Consider the following 19,981-nt stretch of genomic DNA (forward strand, 5'->3'; position numbering starts at 1 on the left):
GGATTTATGTATTCTTCATTTATTTGTCAACATAAACATTTTTATAATCAATCATTTTGTATCAAAGCATGTATAATAAATTTAGCCCTTGATGCAATATAAAGTTTTGCTACTTTTTTTAATGATTTTTTTATGCATTTACAAAACATGGTAATATTTTTTCATTTAAAAAAAATTGCACTGTTTTAAATGTAAAGTTTAACATACATTTTAGACGAATATTCAAAAAGCTGGTAAAATGAAATTCATTATATCACATAATAACAAGCAATATAAAAACGTTAATATGATTAAAATGTGTATAAATATTTATATCATTATTTTCATTTAAACATTTAAATATCAACAAACTTTAAATGGCAAAAGACACAAGTCTTTATATAATGAACTAATAAAAAGATAAAACTGTAGATATTATAAAATAATTATACTTAATTAACATATAGCAGATCTTTAAATGGACGGAATAAGACAATAAAAACTAATATCTAAATATTTCGAGTAACTAACAGACTTCAAACTTAACACAAAAATCTAATTAGATATAGAAAATTAATTGCGAAACAATTTATTTCTACGGTAGTAATAATCCCCCGAGTAATGATTAAAACAAATACAGCAAATAATTGCAAGAGCAACTAAAATAAATTTTGAACACAGGATGGATAATAATAAATCTACAAAAGATTATGCTCCTCGTATTCAATACTAATTATATTATAATATATGGAATGATGGCCCATTTAAAACATATTAAATATTTTACGTTATTATTTTTCTTCAAAAGGAATAACATTGTACATATGTATAAAAAAAGAAAATGTAGATTCATAATACAATATTGGTATAATGTGTAACGGTGAAAAAATACACAAAACAGTCTTGTCAAAATATAATAATTATACTAAATTTCGATTTAGTACCAACAATTTATTTAATAGACCCAATTGACTGGAACCCATTGATGATCAGTGGACAGCGAATCCAAGGCTTCTACTACTCTACGAAAGGTAGCATCAAAATCTTGATTCACAATAACAAGGTCTATGTATTTTTCATATGTACGTTGTAAGCAAGCACTTTCTTCTAAAGTAGTTCTCACATCATCGTCCTGAAATCAAATCAAAATTTTGTTAAAAAAAATTTAAATAACACAAAAATTAAAAATTAAATTGAATACTTAGAATATTTAAATCAAAATGTACCTCGTAAAGTGACGCAAGTGATTCCAAAGTACGGGCTCTGCGAGAACTGAATCGTATAGAACTTTGTCTGTCAAACTGGTAAAACAAAGAAAACATGCCAAAATAAAAATTAAAAACATGCCATGAAAAACAAAATTTAAACACAGAGAAAAAAAAATTAAGGTAATCATAAAAAATGTATGGAAATTAAATGACACAATTTACATGCTTTTAATTTTAGCTAAATGAAATACAATTATGTTTTAATTTTTATAAAATGAGTCTAATAAAAAATGATGATTAAATTGCGTATTACACACAGCAGATCGGTTCTTATTTTTTTTTTTTTTTGCATATTTTTATAGAATCGATTTACCGTGTTATAGGGGGGTTACAAAAAGGCACAAAATGCAATTTCCAAAATCTCGAAATGTAAATGAATTAATTTCAAAGTAAATATAATCTAGTTGATTTACACAATTTACATAGCATACATATAAATCTATATTATATTTTGGTCTCCCTCACGGGACCGAAAGTGAAACGCCCGAAAACGCAAATATCGGAAGGCAAAGATCGAAAATCGAAAGATCTTAAGTCGAAAGATCAAAAAAAAGGGTGCATGGTACTATGTATATATAATATATATGAGTGGAATGCGGTGAAATTATCTCTCTTTTTGTCATACAGCCTTGTTTAATGTGCGCGCGCAGAATACGGAAGGAAAAGCCTGTTCCTCTTGTTCCTGTTGTATCCTGCTCGCGCAAATTAAGTGAGTATTTACGACGAGGGGAGGGACCTTTTTTTTGTTTTTCGACTTAAGATCTTTCGATTTTCGATCTTTGCCTTCCGATATTTGCGTTTTCGGGCGTTTCACTTTCGGTCCCGTGAGGTAGACCCATTATAATTATATTACAGCTAAATTCAAACATAAGAAATTAATAATTAATAATTTAATACAAAAAAATACTCAACAGCACATGCAGTTGAAGTAAAATATATTTAAATATACCTGTAGATTTCGGCTAGATGAATAATTGAGATTCTTCAACTGTTCCATACCGGGTGCCGCTACGAAAACGACATACGGAAGGAATGTAGGCGAATTGTACAACAATTTTAAAAATGCCGGAGAACAATCCAATATGCACATTTTACCTAAATAAAAAATCTAATTTAAAATTGACACATTACAATTGACTTACTTAGTTACTAATTAAAAAAAAAACCATACCACTTTCAATAACTGCTCGAATTGCATCAAAATGAGTACCATACAGGTGTCCGTTATGTTCGCCATATTCTAAGAATTCGCCAATTTTGATCTCCCTTTCCATATCTTCACGTTGTCTGAACCAATACGTGTGACCGTCAACTTCCAAAGGTCTCATAGGTCGTGAAGTATCTACGAAAATAGATAACGTCATGGAAAAACATAACACATAAGTACAAAACGAATCAAAGTGTTGAAATATGTCTTACGAGGAATTATCGATCCGAATTTGGAAGGATCACTATTGATCAGTCGCTTTTTGAGCGTACGGCGGCCAACACCTTCACAACCAATAAGAACCAGAGTTTTTCTATTGAAAGGAGGCATGCGGGTTACTTCTTCGTATAGAACCAAATCAGCACCATCGAAATCACTGGCACTTCGAGATTCATAAACAAACTTTCGCTTCTTTTTAGATATCTAAAATAAAACAAGGCGAATTAAAATTGTTCTAAATTTTGCAATATTTAAGATATATGTAGGCGTCAAAATAAACTTACCCAAGTACCACAAATGCCAATTTTATGAACGAAATCAGCTTCCGGTGGTACGAACGCCTTACGACGTTCTTCCAATTCAGGCGATGGCACCAAACCGACAACATCAGGTGTATCTAACTTACAAGCTTGCCACCAATTAGGATCTTTTCTATCAGTTATCTAAATTAAAAATAGTTGAAATCAATATCGATATATACATATAATTCATATATGTCATAGTATTATCATTTACCTGTAAAATATCGCCTCGGTTGAAAGGCAAACCAATTTGCCTACATGGTAATAGTGAATCACCCGATGGATTGTATTCAAACAAAGTTCTCATATAGCACTGTAATACAAAAATAAATTAGCATTATCGCACTCATAGAATTATTTTTATATTATACACAGTTATTTGTATATATTAGTCATTGCATTGCTATGCAGATAAAGATACGTCTTATAGTTATTATACCAATCGACAGGTAATTGAAGAGTTACAACGCCCACACAGCGTTACAATTGAAAACTCATCTTATTATATGAACGTAATTTATATCCGATTATTATAGTTACCGTCAATTTATTGATTTGATTAGGCGTTGGGTGGATGTGATTGTTTGGTCCGACTTTCAATGTTATATGGTCTCCGGCACGAGCGCATTCCGCTTTCAGTTGTTCCGGAGAACTGATGGGAAATCCGTTGACTTCCAATACGACGTCACCGGGACCCAGAAGACCTTGTTGAGCCACAGCTCCGCCAGCCAGCACCCTGGCGACCACCAATTGCCCATGCTCATCTTCGCTCACCTGAAACATTCCACATGAATCATAACGGTTAATAGATTGCGCAATAATATAATGTCACCTCATAGTTTGGTACAATTGAGTAATTGAAAAACAGACCTAGTGACCCTTCTACCCACAATCAATTAAATGTTGACGCACTGCGTAACGCAATGCATGCAAAATTTTGATAATTTTATAACCGCTAAATTTGGCAACTATCTCACGGTATAATATTCTGGAAAAGTTGTTTTTTTTTTCAATTTTCACCCAACTGTAACGCCAAGCTATTTGGCTAGTATTTATTAAAATAAATGCTTATAAATAATGAACGAAACTTATTGATATTATTTAAAACCTAAGCCAGTTTGGTGGTTGCGTTAATGTTAAACATCAAGAGGTTCTAGAGTACGAGCCTTGGGTTGACATTGATTGAAAATAATCTATTGCGAGTATTTCTATAGTACTGCTTGTCAGACTTGGATATTTGCGACTCCAAGTAGATCGTTTCCTATCAGAGTTTGCAAATTTATCTGATTTAATTGTTGAAACGGTTCCTCAGCAAAAATAGGCGAAAATCATCATACCTGCTATTTGTCACCACTATTTGAATATGATTTCAAATTTATATATGTGCAAGTTCAATACCATAGGTGTCGCTCAATGGCAACCCGTAAAGGCATAGAGATCGCTAGGGGTTCTGAGATATCTCCCTCCCCCCCTCTTATTACACTTAAAATATTTTCCAATTATAAGAGATATTTTTTATATTAAGTATATGTATACTGTGCATACAATTTTGATAGTACTAAATCAGAAGCGTTAATAAAAATATGAAGGATATACATAAAAAAAGAATATACTATGTTAGATCAGAATAAACTTCGCAACGATACATAGTTCATATCGCTAAAATGCAATACGTATTTTTTAAAACAGGAAAAATTTGAATAAACCACTTTGTATTAAAAAAATCTGTTTTTGAAGGTCACGAGCATGAGAAGATGGAAGCTAGAATGTTCGATTGAAAACTGATTTAGACTACTGAATGGAGATGACAGCCATGCTTAGTGCATTTTCGGAAATGCGTACGTGCGCGCATTGACTTTTGTTATAGTCTGCTATATTTTGAGAAAACATTCAAAGTAAAACGTAATTTGCACACCAAATTCAAGGCAACCCGGCAATGATTGTTCTAGTTATAGCCAATAAGTGTAAATATAGAGATTCTCGTAAATGTTGTTTTTAGTAAAATAATGAACGCTTTCTTATTCAAAAAGTGATTCAACTTTCATGATGTCGTATTGGATTATTATAGAAAAAATATAATAAATCCTCAAAAATACTGGGGCCCTGTCCAGGTAAGCAATTCCCCCACGTGTGCGTAAAACCTTTAGTTAAGTTCTAAATACTAATAGAAATAATGTGATAAATTTAATAGAAAGTTTGAAGTGTATGTATATTAGAAAATTTCTATATCTCATGAATCATGATAAATGACGAATGATCACACCCACTATGATTGCAAATTTTAAAAATAAACAGTGTTGAGTTTGTAAACAAATAACAGTATCTACGACTATGTATTACATAAATGGTAATTAAAGAATATTCCGCTGTAAAAATAAATAGTTTGTTCTATTCGATTCTATCTAGTGTCTAATTGGAATTCTTACAGTGAGACCGAGAGGTTGGTCTGGTTGTTTTCTGATTCCGACAATCTTCACGGCGTCTTTGGCCGGCATTTCGCCGTCGTCTCCAACGAACACTGAATTGTCAATAGTGTCTTCAGGAGAGCCACCGCTTGGCAGACGCGTCACCCAAATCGCACCGATCTTGTCGTGCGTGTCTATCAAAGCCTGGAAAGAGAGAAACTGTTGAGCACATATTGGGTTAAGTGTGCGAGAGGGACGGCAGTATGATGCTTACTCTGAAATGCGGTTTGGAGAGTAGGATGGCGAGTTCAGCTTGTTCTATGGTGCGTATGTTGGTGCCGCGATACTCGCTCAGCTTCTTTATCAGCTGCAGATTGTTGAGGCAGTGCGGTCTGACGAGTTTCGGAGCGTCGGTGGGGTCGTGGGCCTCCTGCGAGTTGTATTTGACAGCCAATGACACTTTGTACCAAACAGTTTATAACCAACGGCCAACACAACAGACGCCAACGGCGCGAGTGACGCAAAGCACCACGCCCCCTAACTGGCGCGCCCGGAACTTAACAATACTGTACACAGCCATATACTGGCCGTGTCCCAATTTTTATCTTTTGTCAAAATGAGGTTTTCATGATATAAATCAATCGTTTATATTAATCATACAAAATTTTGTTCATAAAATTTTCATAAAAAGTCTATAATCACATATAAAACCGAGAGAAATCTAATGGGCAATAAAATGAATAGTCATTTATTAATTAGATAACTGTACCGATTATATTATGCAAGCCCACTCATATGGAAAAGGGATTTAATAATTTGGCTGATAGACATTAATATGTTGTACTCGGGTCTACCTCACGGGACCGAAAGTGAAACGCCCGGAAACGTAAATATCGCAGATAAAAAAGAGGGTCTTTCCCCATGTCGTACATACTCACTTAATTTGCGCGAGCAGGATACAACAGGAACAAGAAGAACATTCTTTTCCTCCCGTATTCTGCGCGCGCACATTAAACAAGGCTGTATGACAAAAAGAGAGATAATTTCACCGCATGCCACTCATATATATTATATATACATAGTACCATGCACCCTTTTTTTTTTGATCTTTCAACTTAAGATCTTTCGATTTTCGATCTTTGCCTTCCGATATTTGCGTTTTCGGGCGTTTTACTTTCGGTCCCGTGAGGTAGACCCGTTGTACTCATAGATTAAATTAAAAACTTTATATATGACTACGGGTAAACGGATTATTGCGCAAGTTGCGATCGCACGCACGACAATCGTTGCAACAAAAAACGCGAATATGGAATATCTGGCACTCGAGATATCATTAGTACAATATTTCGCGTGTGTAGTAGCTTTCAATTGATGGAGTTTTTGGGTCCCAGATGATCCGTGATCGAGATTTTAGTGACGTGCGCGAGATCGCTTTTTGCGGAATAATCACCGAACCATGAGTACTACACTCACAGTTCAGCTGTTATATTATATTTTAGTCCAATTGTAGGCTTTTGTATTTACTATCACCATGGTTTCGAAGTTATCATTTTAATTGCCCAAATATATCTACATTTTACACCAGGTGAGTTATTGGGGTAGGTAATATAATTTTAAGTTGGTACTAAGATGAAAATATACATACATATATTTAAATATTCTAGCTTTAAAAATACCGTATTAATAAAAGCATATATTCTTTTGGTTTTCCCGAAAGAAAGTCAATCCATGGAATATAATTTCGCTACAAACTAACTAACCAAAAATTAGAATATTAGGCATGAATCATCCATTTCGAACGTTTAAATTTTTTTTTGATTTTATCGATATAAATCTTCCTCAAAAAATTTACGTGGCAATATAAAAAAAGAACGTGGTTCTTATTGGTAAGCTAAATGTTCTATTTCAATTTTGATTATTGGAAAACTAAATGAAATGGGATATCATATGAAATATTATTAAAAATAAGAAGTTTCTAAGAACTCAATTTCATTGTTTATTAATTATAGAGCGATTTTATAATTGTCTTAATTAAGAACAAAGAGATTGAGTAATCTTAAGAGTATTTACCTTTACTCTGTGATGTTTCGGGCTGTCTAATAAACCTCGTAAAAATATTTCTTCTGTATTATTTAGATTTATGACTTCTTTTACTATTTCCGGTTCTTCTTTTATTTCTGTAAAAAATAAATTGGTAAATAACAACAGCGAACATATTTCGTTTTACGTAATCTGATATTATACCGTCCCAACTGGAAAAATATGTAATATATGTATGTATATGCATACATATGTATGTAGGTACAAGCGTATTCTAACGAAATCGGAAACTTCATCAAATACTTTCAGCACAAAACAAACAAAACTAATCGAAATCATTTTGTTATTTTACGATTCACGAATTGATACAGACATAATGTATTTATTGTATGCGATAAAACGAATCGTTTCTTTTTAACGACGAGCATTATGATCGAGAGTAAAATTTCGTCCCCATGATTGACTTTCTCCACGAACACGTGTAAAACATTAAACAAACACGAAATATGAAAAAAATTCGCATTCACCACCCACCCTTTCTCCTCCCACGCGAAACGTGAGCCGACACTTTGAATTACGACTACAAACAACGAGTGTTTTGAATGAGTTGTTATTGTCATGCAATGAAAACCGTCAACGAGAAAACCAGAACACGACCCAAATCAAATATTGTATTTTACTAGGCACGTTCCCCGTAACTCGATCGGTGCTTGCTGACAAATAGAGTGGCATTCGGCAAATAATCCCAGATTCAATAATGAAAATACCAAAATAGAACGTTAACATATGTGAAAATGTCAGACCATTTGAACTTCATCCACTCAATACGTTCGTATGAACCCATAAGTGAGCTACATACATACATACATATGTATGTCGATAGTCGAAACTTAAATTAGTCGCTTTACGATTTTACGCAGTATGTAAACACGAAAGGGTATTAAATCAAATCTGATCCGGAATCTAACCGTAGTATTTTGCTAAGCAAATACAATAAAACATTTACGATGCGACTAAGTCGAGTGTGAGTGAGTAAACGTGCTCGGCAAATACCACGTTTGCTCTGCGTCAATCAAACCACTAATGAAAAAAAATATTACCGAAGCGTAAACAAGGGTTGAAATATATTACAAGATTGACGATGACTAGACGCAGTATAATAATAAAATTTATGATAAATTTTCACACCTATAGATTTATTTTTGGAAAATGAGCAACGATCTTTTGATACGCCTACCTTTGCACGTGTACGTACATATATTATTATTCCCTTTATATTCTTCCGAGCTCATTATTTTTAGTCACGTTGCAAGCACGTGATTTCGCTCAAAATTAAAAATATTGATCGGTGACCTTTGAACTATAAAAAGAAGGAAAAATTCACTTCGTATTAATACGAAAACGAAAAATAGAACGTTGACATTTTAATTGGCTTAAGTTGATCGTATGAAAAGATCACAGAAATAACGTTAAAAATATATATAGAGGATATAAATAAAGAGAGTTGTTTGGATATATTTATTTTTAATGCATGCGTTTCATTCCGATCTTCTTCAGCTCTTATTTTTGTATTATTTTTGAACTTGGCCAGCGATGTTACGAACAACACACATCGCGTGTCGTTTGTCCCCTGCATTGTATTCGACTTTGCATTTTCCTAACACGCACACAATGCGAAAAAGCTCACTGATGAATAATATGAAAATGGGCAATAAATACAACGGGGGGCAATTCTCCATTGTTTGATCAATACTTTTTGAACAGATTTGAAAAATCTTCGGACGAAATTTTGTTCGGGAAATTTTCAAATTTCCCTCCACTTTTACGAAGTTTTTTTTTAATGGATGAGTTGAGGGGGGTTTCAGGGATCGTGTGATAAATTCTGGAATGTACTAACCGTCTCCACGGCGACGTGCCGACGTCACGAAGTCCCGGAAGCCGCGGCTATCATTTGTGAACCTGCCCCTCCTGCGACTGATCATTTGTCCCGAGAGTTGTTTTCCGGCGGCGGTTGATGATTTTCCGGAAAATGTGCCGATCGAGTGTGCTGAGGGGTGTCCAATGGGTAGAAAGTCAGTGACACATGTTACGTGGCACGCGACGAGGGGGCGTGTGGCACGCGGCGAGACGTCGGTGTCCCGGGTGGGAGTGGGCGTCGCGACGCTCGCTTACCGACGTTTCGAGTTGCCATATCGGAAAATTACGAGAAAAGCTCTGCGCGGAGCTTTCGCGCACAACTTTTCCGCGAAAGCTCCGCGTCGATTCCGCGAAGCTCTCGCGTCATGGCCGCTTATTTTTCGTGGAATGTGATGCGTGTTTGCCAATTTGATGTTGCTCAGACACACTAAAATAATACCTGATGTGTTGAAAAGTAAAATATCAGAGTTGGTATTGTGCAAAAAGTATATTATTCATTTAATATTTTTTTAATTTATCTATATACGTATTAACAATAGATGAAGTTTTGTGATCATGCAAAACTTCGAACTCGAGATTTTGACTGATTCGAACTCGGAATCGATCACTGATCAAAAAAGATGCGGTGCAAACGATCGACAAGCGCCAGACAGACTTAACCACAGATTAACGATACGTGTACCTTATGCGTGCGCACTGCTCGCACTTACACTAAGCAAAATCTACTATGATAAACACAAACAAACAATAAATCTATTTGTTATAGTCCAAGTGTTACTCTGGTTCGTTCATGAACATACCACTTTGTTCATACACGTATATACGTATTAACAATAGATGAAGTTTTGTGATCATGCAAAACATCGAACTCGAGATTTTGACTGATTCGAACTCGGAATCGATCACTGATCACGTTTTCATGATCTAGAAAAAAAAATATGCGGTGCAAACGATCGGCAAGCGCCAGACAGACTTAACCACAGATTAACGATACGTGTACCTTATGCGTGCGCACTGCTCGCACTTACACTAAGCAAAATCTACTATGATAAACACAAACAAACAATAAATCTATTTGTTATAGTCCAAGTGTTACTCTGGTTCGTTCATGAACATACCACTTTGTTCATACACGTATATACGTATTAACAATAGATGAAGTTTTGTGATCATGCAAAACATCGAACTCGAGATTTTGACTGATTCGAACTCGGAATCGATCACTGATCATGTTTTCATGATCTAGAAAAAAACGATGCGGTGCAAACGATCGACAAGCGCCAGACAGACTGAACCACAGATTAACGATACGTGTACCTTATGCGTGCGCACTGCTCGCACTTACACTAAGCAAAATCTACTATGATAAACACAAACAAACAATAAATCTATTTGTTACAGTCCAAGTGTTACTCTGGTTCGTTCATGAACATACCACTTTTTTCATACACGTATATACGTATTAACAATAGATGAAGTTTTGTGATCATGCAAAACTTCGAACTCGAGATTTTGACTGATTCGAACTCGGAATCGATCACTGATCACGTTTTCATGATCTAGAAAAAAACGGTGCGGTGCAAACGATCGACAAGCGCCAGACAGACTTAACCACAGATTAACGATACGTGTACCTTATGCGTGCGCACTATTCGCACTTACACTAAGCAAAATCTACTATGATAAACACAAACAAACAATAAATCTATTTGTTACAGTCCAAGTGTTACTCTGGTTCGTTCATGAACATACCACTTTGTTCATACACGTATATACGTATTAACAATAGATGAAGTTTTGTGATCAAGCGAAACTTCGAACTCGAGATTTTGACTGATTCGAATTCGGAATCGATCACTGATCACGTTTTCATGATCTAGAAAAAAAAAGATGCGGTGCAAACGATCGACAAGCGCCAGACAGACTTAGCCACAGATTAACGATACGTGTACCTTATGCGTGCGCACTGCTCGCACTTACACTAAGCAAAATCTACTATGATAAACACAAACAAACAATAAATCTATTTGTTATAGTCCAAGTGTTACTCTGGTTCGTTCATGGACATACCACTTTGTTCATACACGTATATACGTATTAACAATAGATGAAGTTTTGTGATCAAGCGAAACTTCGAACTCGAGATTTTGACTGATTCGAATTCGGAATCGATCACTGATCACGTTTTCATGATCTAGAAAAAAACGATGCGGTGCAAACGATCCAAAACGAAGACTTAGCCAAAGATTAACGATACGTGTACCTTATGCGTGCGCACTGCTCCCACTTACACTAAGCAAAATCTACTATGATAAACACAAACAAACAATAAATCTATTTGTTACAGTCCAAGTCCAAGAACATACTAGTTTGTTCATACACGTATTATTGGTTTTAGTTTAAGTATTAACGGTCAAAAAAAGACTTCCATCGGGTATCGCATGAAACTTTTAATTGCTAAAGTTTTTGAGCTGTTAAATCATTTAAGATGTCAAAATGTGAAATAGGAAATCCTATGGAAACCAAATCACAGCCTTGCTATAAATCCTGTTTCCGCTGATTTTTAAAATATTACCACCCAGGGTTCACATACATATGTATATTAGAGGATAAAGAATGGAGGATGGGACAAGCGATTGTGAATACTTAATGTTATAATATATATAAAAACGGACTGTCGCTAAATATATTTGTATATTTGTATATTTGTATATTTGTATATTTGTATATTTGTATATTTGTATATTTGTATATTTGTATATTTGTATATTTGTATATTTGTATATTTGTATATTTGTATATTTGTATATTTGTATATTTGTATATTTGTATATATGTGACGGACGATCAACCGTCAACCAGCATTTTTTTCATATTTTTCATATTTTTCAGTTTTTTCATATTTTTCAGTTTTTTTCAGGTTTTTTCAGTTTTTTTAATTTTTTTCATAATTTTCATTTTTTTCATAATTTTCATTTTTTTCATTTTTTCAGTTTTTTAATTTTTTTCATTTTTTCAGTTTTTTAATTTTTTTCATTTTTTCATTTTTTTAATTTTTTTCATTTTTTCAGTTTTTTCATTTTTTTCATTTTTTTCATTTTTTCAGTTTTTTCAGTTTTTTCATTTTTTTCATTTTTTTCATTTTTTCAGTTTTTTCATTTTTTTCATTGCCGGGGGCGCTGGCGGCGCCGAAGGCGTCAGCGGCGCTGGGGGCGAAGCCCCCGGGGTGCCGAAGGCATCGGGGCGCTGGGGGCGCCGGAGGCGTCGGCGGCGCTGGGGGCGAAGCCCCCGGGATGCCGAAGGCATCGGGGACGCTGGGGGCGAAGCCCCCGGGGTGCCGAAGGCATCGGGGGGGCTGGGGGCGCCGGAGGCGTCGGCGGCGCTGGGGGCGAAGCCCCCGGGGTGCCGAAGGCATCGGGGGTGCTGGGGGCGTCGGCGGCGCTGGGGCCGAAGGCCCCGGAGCGACGGAGGCATCGGGGGCAAAGGCGTCAGGAGGTCGGCGATGCACAAAACGTAATTCGTAATTCGTAATCACTTCGTAATTCGTGCATCAATTTCTTTCCGAAACCAGTCGATTCAATATCTTTAACTTTATTTTTATTCGAGTTTCAATTCCTTTTCGAAACCACCCGTTGAAATCAACGGGTCCAACACTAGTACTTAATAGTTTCTGCATTAACAAACTAGTTCGTTTGTTGATTTGTTCTTTTGTGTAAAAAAATAACTGGCCTGATTGGTTAATGTATGAACAAACTAGTATGTTCATGAACGAACGAAATTTACATTTGAATCGTAACATACACAGGTATACATACGATGCGGTGCAAACGGTCGACAAGCGCCAGACAGACTGAACCACAGATTAACGTCACGTGTACCTTATGCGTGCTCACTGCTCGCACTTTCACTAAGCGAAATCTACCCGAAGTCCCAACATACCTACCCTGTATACGTTCTGTGCTTCTGATACTTTAGTTCCAAATTTTGCCTTATTAAACTCGCCAGAAAGATCCAAACTCAATTTTAATAATTACCATTTTAATAATTGCATATGTGCACATCGAAATGTTACTCGTCATCTGTGCAATCTATCATTCGTGAAGTCGAGAATTGCGTTTAAAGCAGCCATCCAGTTAATATGTGGTTCAGTCTGTCTGGTGCTTGTCGATCGTTTGCACCAAACCCAGAAAAAAAGTGTGTGTGTAATTTTGGGGATTTTTGAACATCGTTAGTTCTAGCAAACTAAAACTTAGTATTGGTTACTAAAATTCTTATCGACACGACATACATTTTTTTCGACCTCTTAAACATGTGTGCTCTTCACGAAAAAATTCAAGTATAATTCTTGTATTAATTAATGTGATCAAAATAAAAAAAATACTAATTTTAATAAAAAAAATAAGTGGGATTTTTTCCTCTTAAAAAAGTAAAAAATGTTGTGAACACGATTCTTTCCACACCCCTGAACGTAGCAAGTTGTAAATTTATATTTGTATTCTTTATGTACCCACTAACGTAACAGGTTTTGGTCAGAATTCCTAAACCGGAAGTTGTATTTTTTTAAAACAATATTTCATTATTTTATTTTGTCCTTTTAAATTATTTTTATTTTCTTGATATTTAATGCGTATAATAACTATAGTGATTTTAAGTCAAAAAAAAAAAAAGTTTGAACAAAATCCGACATCCTGAGGTAGAACTGTTTATTTTGTCATTTTGTTATTTTGTCATTTGAAGTAGAACTTATGTCATTTTGACATCCTGAAGTAGAATTTTTGTAAGCTTTCCTACATTTGCGCTCAATTTGTATCGAAAATACTTTCATAACCGTTACGTGTGAACGTGTATGTATGTTTAATTATTGAATTTTGTTTTGTGACCTTCTTATATTCCTCAAATGCATAGACAAAGTCATGGGTTGGTCATATCCGAATTTTTTTTTTACCATGGTGCCCATTCAGTGGTGGCTCATCCACAGCATGGCTCGGTGGTTATGTTGATACTAAAGCACTGAGAGGTCGCCGGGTTCAATCCCGTGAGCTGACCTCGATTATAATCTATGTAAATGCTGCTGGTCAGACTTGGATATTTGTGACTCCAAGTCGATCGTTTCGTATCAGAGTTTGACAATTTATCTGATTTCATTGTTGAAGTGGTTCCTCCATGAAATTCCTCCTGCAAAAACCATCCTATGTCACCGTCATTTGAATGACATAGATGTCTCGCTAATTTTTATATATTGTATGTATATACATAGGTAGTATTTGTAATATGCTTATTTGTCTGTATTTTTATTATACTTACACGTATGTCACAGTGACGCATTAGATCATTCGTAATGTCACTGTGGCAAAAATATGTAAAAAACAAAATGGTAAATATGCATGATATTCTTGTCGTCCATACGGGCTGCGGCCTGCAGCCCTCATAGTATGTATGTATGTATATATGCATGTTATTTTTGTTTGCAATTGGTCAACGATTCATCTCTGTGCCCCCCCCCCCCCCTATTGGGAATTTTCACGAGCCAGCTCGTTTTTAGCTCGTATATGCATGTTCAGCTCAATGTATGCATGTACCTTCTCTATGAATCCGTTTTAAAAAATATATATTTGTGGTTTAAAAATATACGAGTAATTATGTAATTATTTGCGAGTACAATATATTTTATCTAATCTAAAGAAAATATGAAGAGTGGCCTGTACTAAGTTGATGATGATAACTATATAGATGATATCAATTTTGAAGTGAAAAGATTGGAAACCTTTGCTATATTTTCATATTTATTTTCTGGGAACACTTTACCCTGCGATCAATTTTCCAAGTGAGCAATATTTTATGTACTATTTTCAATTTTATTTTACTTGGATATTCTTACGATAATTTTTTCGTCCTTTTCCTTTTTTATCAAAAGAATAAATAAGGCGTGTGCAAAATGGAAAAGAAGCACATTTTAAGTATACTGTAGAGACGTCAACTGGTCCATATAAAGATTTAAAACGCTCACCGCTCTGGTTCTCAAACAAAATAAAATAATATTCAATTGATATCGAAAAAAATTACTGTTGCTTATATATATTTACTATGGTGCCGTTACAGGTTTCCCCAAAGTTATACATACATACATATGTACCATAGAGGTGCCAAATACAGTGTAGGTGACCAATTTGGTGAGGAACCGTTTCATTAATAAAATCAGATAAATTGGAAAACTCTGATCGAGGAAACGATCGACCTGGAGTCATATATAATACATACATACAAATGTATAAACAAGGTCTAGCCAGCAACACCGACTCAGGGCTCTTACTCAGGTTTTTCAATATAATAAAAATTAAAAGAAAGGGAGGCAATGAGTATTCGAGGAAATCTGACAATAAAATGTAAAAAAGATGCTTTGGTGAAAATGTAAAAAGACAAATGGTTACATATAATATGTGGTTCGGTGATTACATCCCAAATGTGAATCACTACCAGGATCGCTCGCGCGGGTCTCCTGTCGCATAGGAAAATTTCCGTACAGAAAACTACCCAAATATTGCTTTTTTTTTGAGCAATATTTGGGGCAGTTTCCTGTACGGCAATTTTCCTGTGCGACGAATTTTCGTCCGATAGGAGATCCGCGCGAGCGATTTTCGTAAATGATGCTTCTATATATTCAATCGCTTGAAGACCAGTGAAATAAATTCCTAATAAGACTGTTAGTAAGAGACTTTTGAAAGCATTAGAAAAATTGTTTTGCGCGAGCGATTTTCGTAGCGGCGATTATCCTGGTAGCGATTCACATTTGGGATGTAACCCGTTTACCATACTATGTGAGTATATTTATATATTTAATTGAATTAGTTTATTTTCAATATTGCCGATAACAATCAACTTAAGCATAATTTTAATATATTATAATACATACATATATGAGTAGATTTTTGCGATCGACTGAATAGGTATATGTATGTACATACATAATTATGTTATATAAGCATTCAATCGAATCAGAGAGGTTTGTAGATATTTATTGAATTATACTCGTTAATGTTCAACAACAAGTCAACATTGGAAAGTGGAGAACGAGAATAACTTGTTTTCAATCTAACAATTACTGATAACGACTCGGCTGTGGCGCGTCATTTAGTTCCAATCGCATCTTCACAGTGGAATAACGTCAACAAAAACAGCGGACTACATAAATAAAATACAGTTAACCTATCAGTAACTCAACATCAATTTATAGTGAGTTTTAGTTAGATCAAAATCATTTCAATATCTTATCTACTTCTTGACTGCGTAAATCCACTGACTTATCTATGTACTGCACTATGTAAATCTAATAAATTTTGTATATACATTACAGAAACGCTCCATTATACCATGTCGGAACAATTTCAACTCGTCGACTATAACTATGGTAAGAGTTCAGTGAAATTGTTGCACTTCAAGAAAGATGGAGCTCGCCACAGCATCAGAGAATTAGAGGTTCATACTAGTCTAAAACTAAATAGCATAAAAGACTATTTACACGGTGATAATGGAGACATTGTTGCCACGGACACACAGAAGAACACTGTGTACGTGCTCGCCAAGAAGCATGGCGTCAGAACACCAGAGGAGTTTGGAATGCTATTATGCAGACACTTCTTGGTAACGTACCCACATGTGTTAGATGTCAATGTCAAGGTGGAAGTGTATCCATGGGAGAGATATGTGAAAAATGGAAAATCGCATAATCACGCATTTATCTTCTCACCCACAGCCCTGAGGACTGCTTATGTTTCGCAAAGTCAACAAGGTAATTATGCAATGACAGATATGTATTATAAATGTTAAATGTTTTTTTGCTCATGGTATCAACAAAACGAACGAAAACTGCTAAAAACATGGTGCATATGTTAGTTTTCCAACGCGTAAACGAGCTCCCATTGACAATGATTTGTTGTTAAGGTTGATTAGATACAAATGACCTTCACTCGGGTCAGTGGTTTCTAAACAATATTAATAATATAACTTATATGTATGTATTTACATAAGTATATTTTGCAAATTTATTATCAATGTCACGTAGTCACAATGTTTTTCACAATATATTAATTATATATATTACAATAAGAGTGTAAAGCTCGCTGATGTATATATTGTCTAGTATGAGTATGCATCGTCAAAATTATCTAGTAATAGTGTACACGGAAGACACAATTTTACCCTAACCTAAAATCCTAGGTAGCATGGATGTAGTTGTAAAATTTATATAGTAGATTGAATCTTGTTAATTATTGTCTATTTAGTATCAATCCAACAATAAATTGGTTATTTGAATACAATCGGTTCTATTCTTGAGTATAAAATTCAATGAAAGAGAAACGTCGAAACCAGCTTATCTGTCAAACTTTGATCAGCTGTCTTTGATCAGATAATTTACTGGTGCACATCGGCAAGTCCATGAATTTGCTAGCCAGTTTATACATTATCTAGTATAAACTATATCTGTATAAAGAGTATCTGTGAAATTTCAGCGTCGTAGCTTAAGCTAAAAATCAAAGCCGGTGTACTTACTAGACAATGTATACATCTGCAAGACCCGATGCTTTTACTGTAGTATATATATACATGTATATGTATATATATATACTACAGTATATATATATACATATACATGTAGTATATATATATATATATATATATATATATATATATATATATATATATATATATATATATATATATATATATACATGTATATGTATATATATGTATATACTACATTAATTTTATTATATCAATATAACAATATATATACATACATACTCATATTTGCCGTTGTCCGTCTTTACGATTGTTCAATTGAACGTTCACTAGATTTTTACGATAATAAATTTGCACCAAACTTAAAATCCGGGTTTAATAACTATCAATGTATTTTTGTATTCAGAAATTTTAAATATATGTACATATGTACTGATATGTATTATAAATGTTAAAAAATCTGTTGAAATGCCATTGGGCAAAATATTAATGTTGAATAATAAAATGTGAATCAAAATTAACTTTATACCTTTATTATTTTATTAAAAGTTTGACAAAATAATTTTAATTTTTCAACTTAATTACATATGTACATATAATATATTGACAAAGTAGGATAAGATGAATTCCAAATTATGAAATTAAATTATTTTTATACTTATGTACATACATACATAGTAGTTACGTGACAGAAAAATCTGTTGATAATATCAAATTTCTTGTTATCTTAGTACAAAGATGAGGTCAAATTAAATTATATAACATCTACTAAAACCAGACCAAATTAAATTTGCTTTCTGTAATTAATTTAATTTCTGTTTAATTTACAGGTGTACCTAAAGTCAAGGCAAGTCTGACCAATCTTCGCGTGTTGAAAACGACTCAATCGTCATTCGTGAAATTCGTAAGAGACGACTACACCACTCTGCCTGATGCTGAAGATCGCATCTTTAGCACCATCGTAGAATCCAACTGGGAATACAATACGATCTCCGGTGTCGATTTCGATAGATGTTGGGAAATCGTTAAGGATTCCATTTTGGAAAAATTTGCTGGTTCGCCAGACAGAGGTGTACCATCGCCTTCGGTTCAGAACACGCTGTATTTGGCTGAAAAAATGGTTTTGGAAAATGTTAAACAAGTAATGTATTCTTCCTTACTTTTCATTTTGTGCTTTTATTATTTTGAAAATTGTATGAATTTTTTATTATTATTCCAGATATCTAACATTGAAATGATTATGCCCAACAAGCACTACTTCGGTATTGATTTTGGTAAATTTCCCACTCAACTAACCAATGGTGCATCCAACGAAGAAGTTTTACAACCTGTGGATAAACCGTCTGGATTGATCCGAGCACGTTTGAGCCGACAAGATACGATGAGCAAGTTATAAACTATAATATGTAGTTGCAAGTTATGAATTATTATTATAAACACAAAATACACTCCAAGTTTGTTATTAGCTGTTGTACAAAATTTTTGTATTTAAGTAAAAATATATATTTTAATATTTTTCAATAGTTTTTGGTAATTCTACATATTATATACATATGTACGTGAAGATGCGTGAAGTACCGATGTATATGTATTTATACAAAAAAATGACTTTTTACGATTTGTATATTATATTGTATATTTTTAAAGGAGTTTCTTATAATTGAAAAATAAAACAAAATTGATTAAATTTTTTAAATTATTTATTCCTACAACACAATGTCTTATTACATTTTTAAGAGAACAAACTATTTAAATACAAAAATATTTAAATTGAGCACTACATATGTATGTAGTTTAATATTAAAAGTAAACTTAAATTCAGGTTTTAAATTTGGGCTTTTTTCTATTCTTCAACATATTAATATCATTCTATTGAAAAAAATCACAATAAAATGTTTAAAAAATTAACCATCACAAACTATATGTGTGTGTAAATATGCATGTTCATATATATGTATGTATAAATATACATATAATATAATGAGCATATTTATTATATAATAAAGTTTTATATATACAATGTACATACATTAATATTTATTACATTAAATCACAATAAGCGCCTTCTTCATATTACATACATATGTTTACATAACTTCTATATTAAACACATACTCCACAATATAA

At 33.9% G+C, this 19,981-nt stretch overlaps 2 protein-coding genes across 3 annotated transcripts; one reads left to right on the plus strand and one right to left on the minus strand.

Annotated features, from left to right (window-relative positions):
• vari (MAGUK p55 subfamily member vari) lies at positions 1-9,564 on the minus strand. Of its 2 annotated transcripts, XM_077429771.1 has the most exons (12): positions 9,318-9,564; positions 7,451-7,557; positions 5,655-5,810; positions 5,402-5,584; positions 3,516-3,749; positions 3,190-3,288; positions 2,958-3,116; positions 2,667-2,877; positions 2,419-2,589; positions 2,197-2,342; positions 1,206-1,280; positions 1-1,111 (listed from the first exon to the last, which is right to left on the minus strand). In XM_077429771.1, the coding sequence occupies exons 1-12, from the start codon at positions 9,400-9,402 to the stop codon at positions 935-937; spliced, it is 1,803 nt and encodes a 600-aa protein (XP_077285897.1). In that variant the 5' UTR covers positions 9,403-9,564; the 3' UTR covers positions 1-934. The 2 variants fall into 2 exon arrangements, with proteins under 2 accessions (XP_077285897.1, XP_077285898.1); XM_077429772.1 differs by lacking the exon at positions 1,206-1,280 and having other exon boundaries at positions 7-1,111.
• A 6,731-nt stretch (positions 9,565-16,295) lies between these two features.
• On the plus strand, positions 16,296-19,564 carry Uro (Urate oxidase). Its single transcript, XM_077428550.1, has 4 exons — positions 16,296-16,567; positions 16,689-17,123; positions 18,685-18,995; positions 19,074-19,564. Exons 2-4 carry the CDS (start codon positions 16,706-16,708, stop codon positions 19,248-19,250), a joined length of 906 nt encoding a protein of 301 aa, XP_077284676.1. The 5' UTR covers positions 16,296-16,567; positions 16,689-16,705; the 3' UTR covers positions 19,251-19,564.
• Positions 19,565-19,981: the final 417 nt, after the last annotated feature.

Source organism: Arctopsyche grandis, chromosome 4 (genome assembly GCF_051622035.1).
Source record: "Arctopsyche grandis isolate Sample6627 chromosome 4, ASM5162203v2, whole genome shotgun sequence".
In the NCBI taxonomy this organism is placed as follows: Eukaryota; Metazoa; Arthropoda; class Insecta; order Trichoptera; family Hydropsychidae; genus Arctopsyche; species Arctopsyche grandis.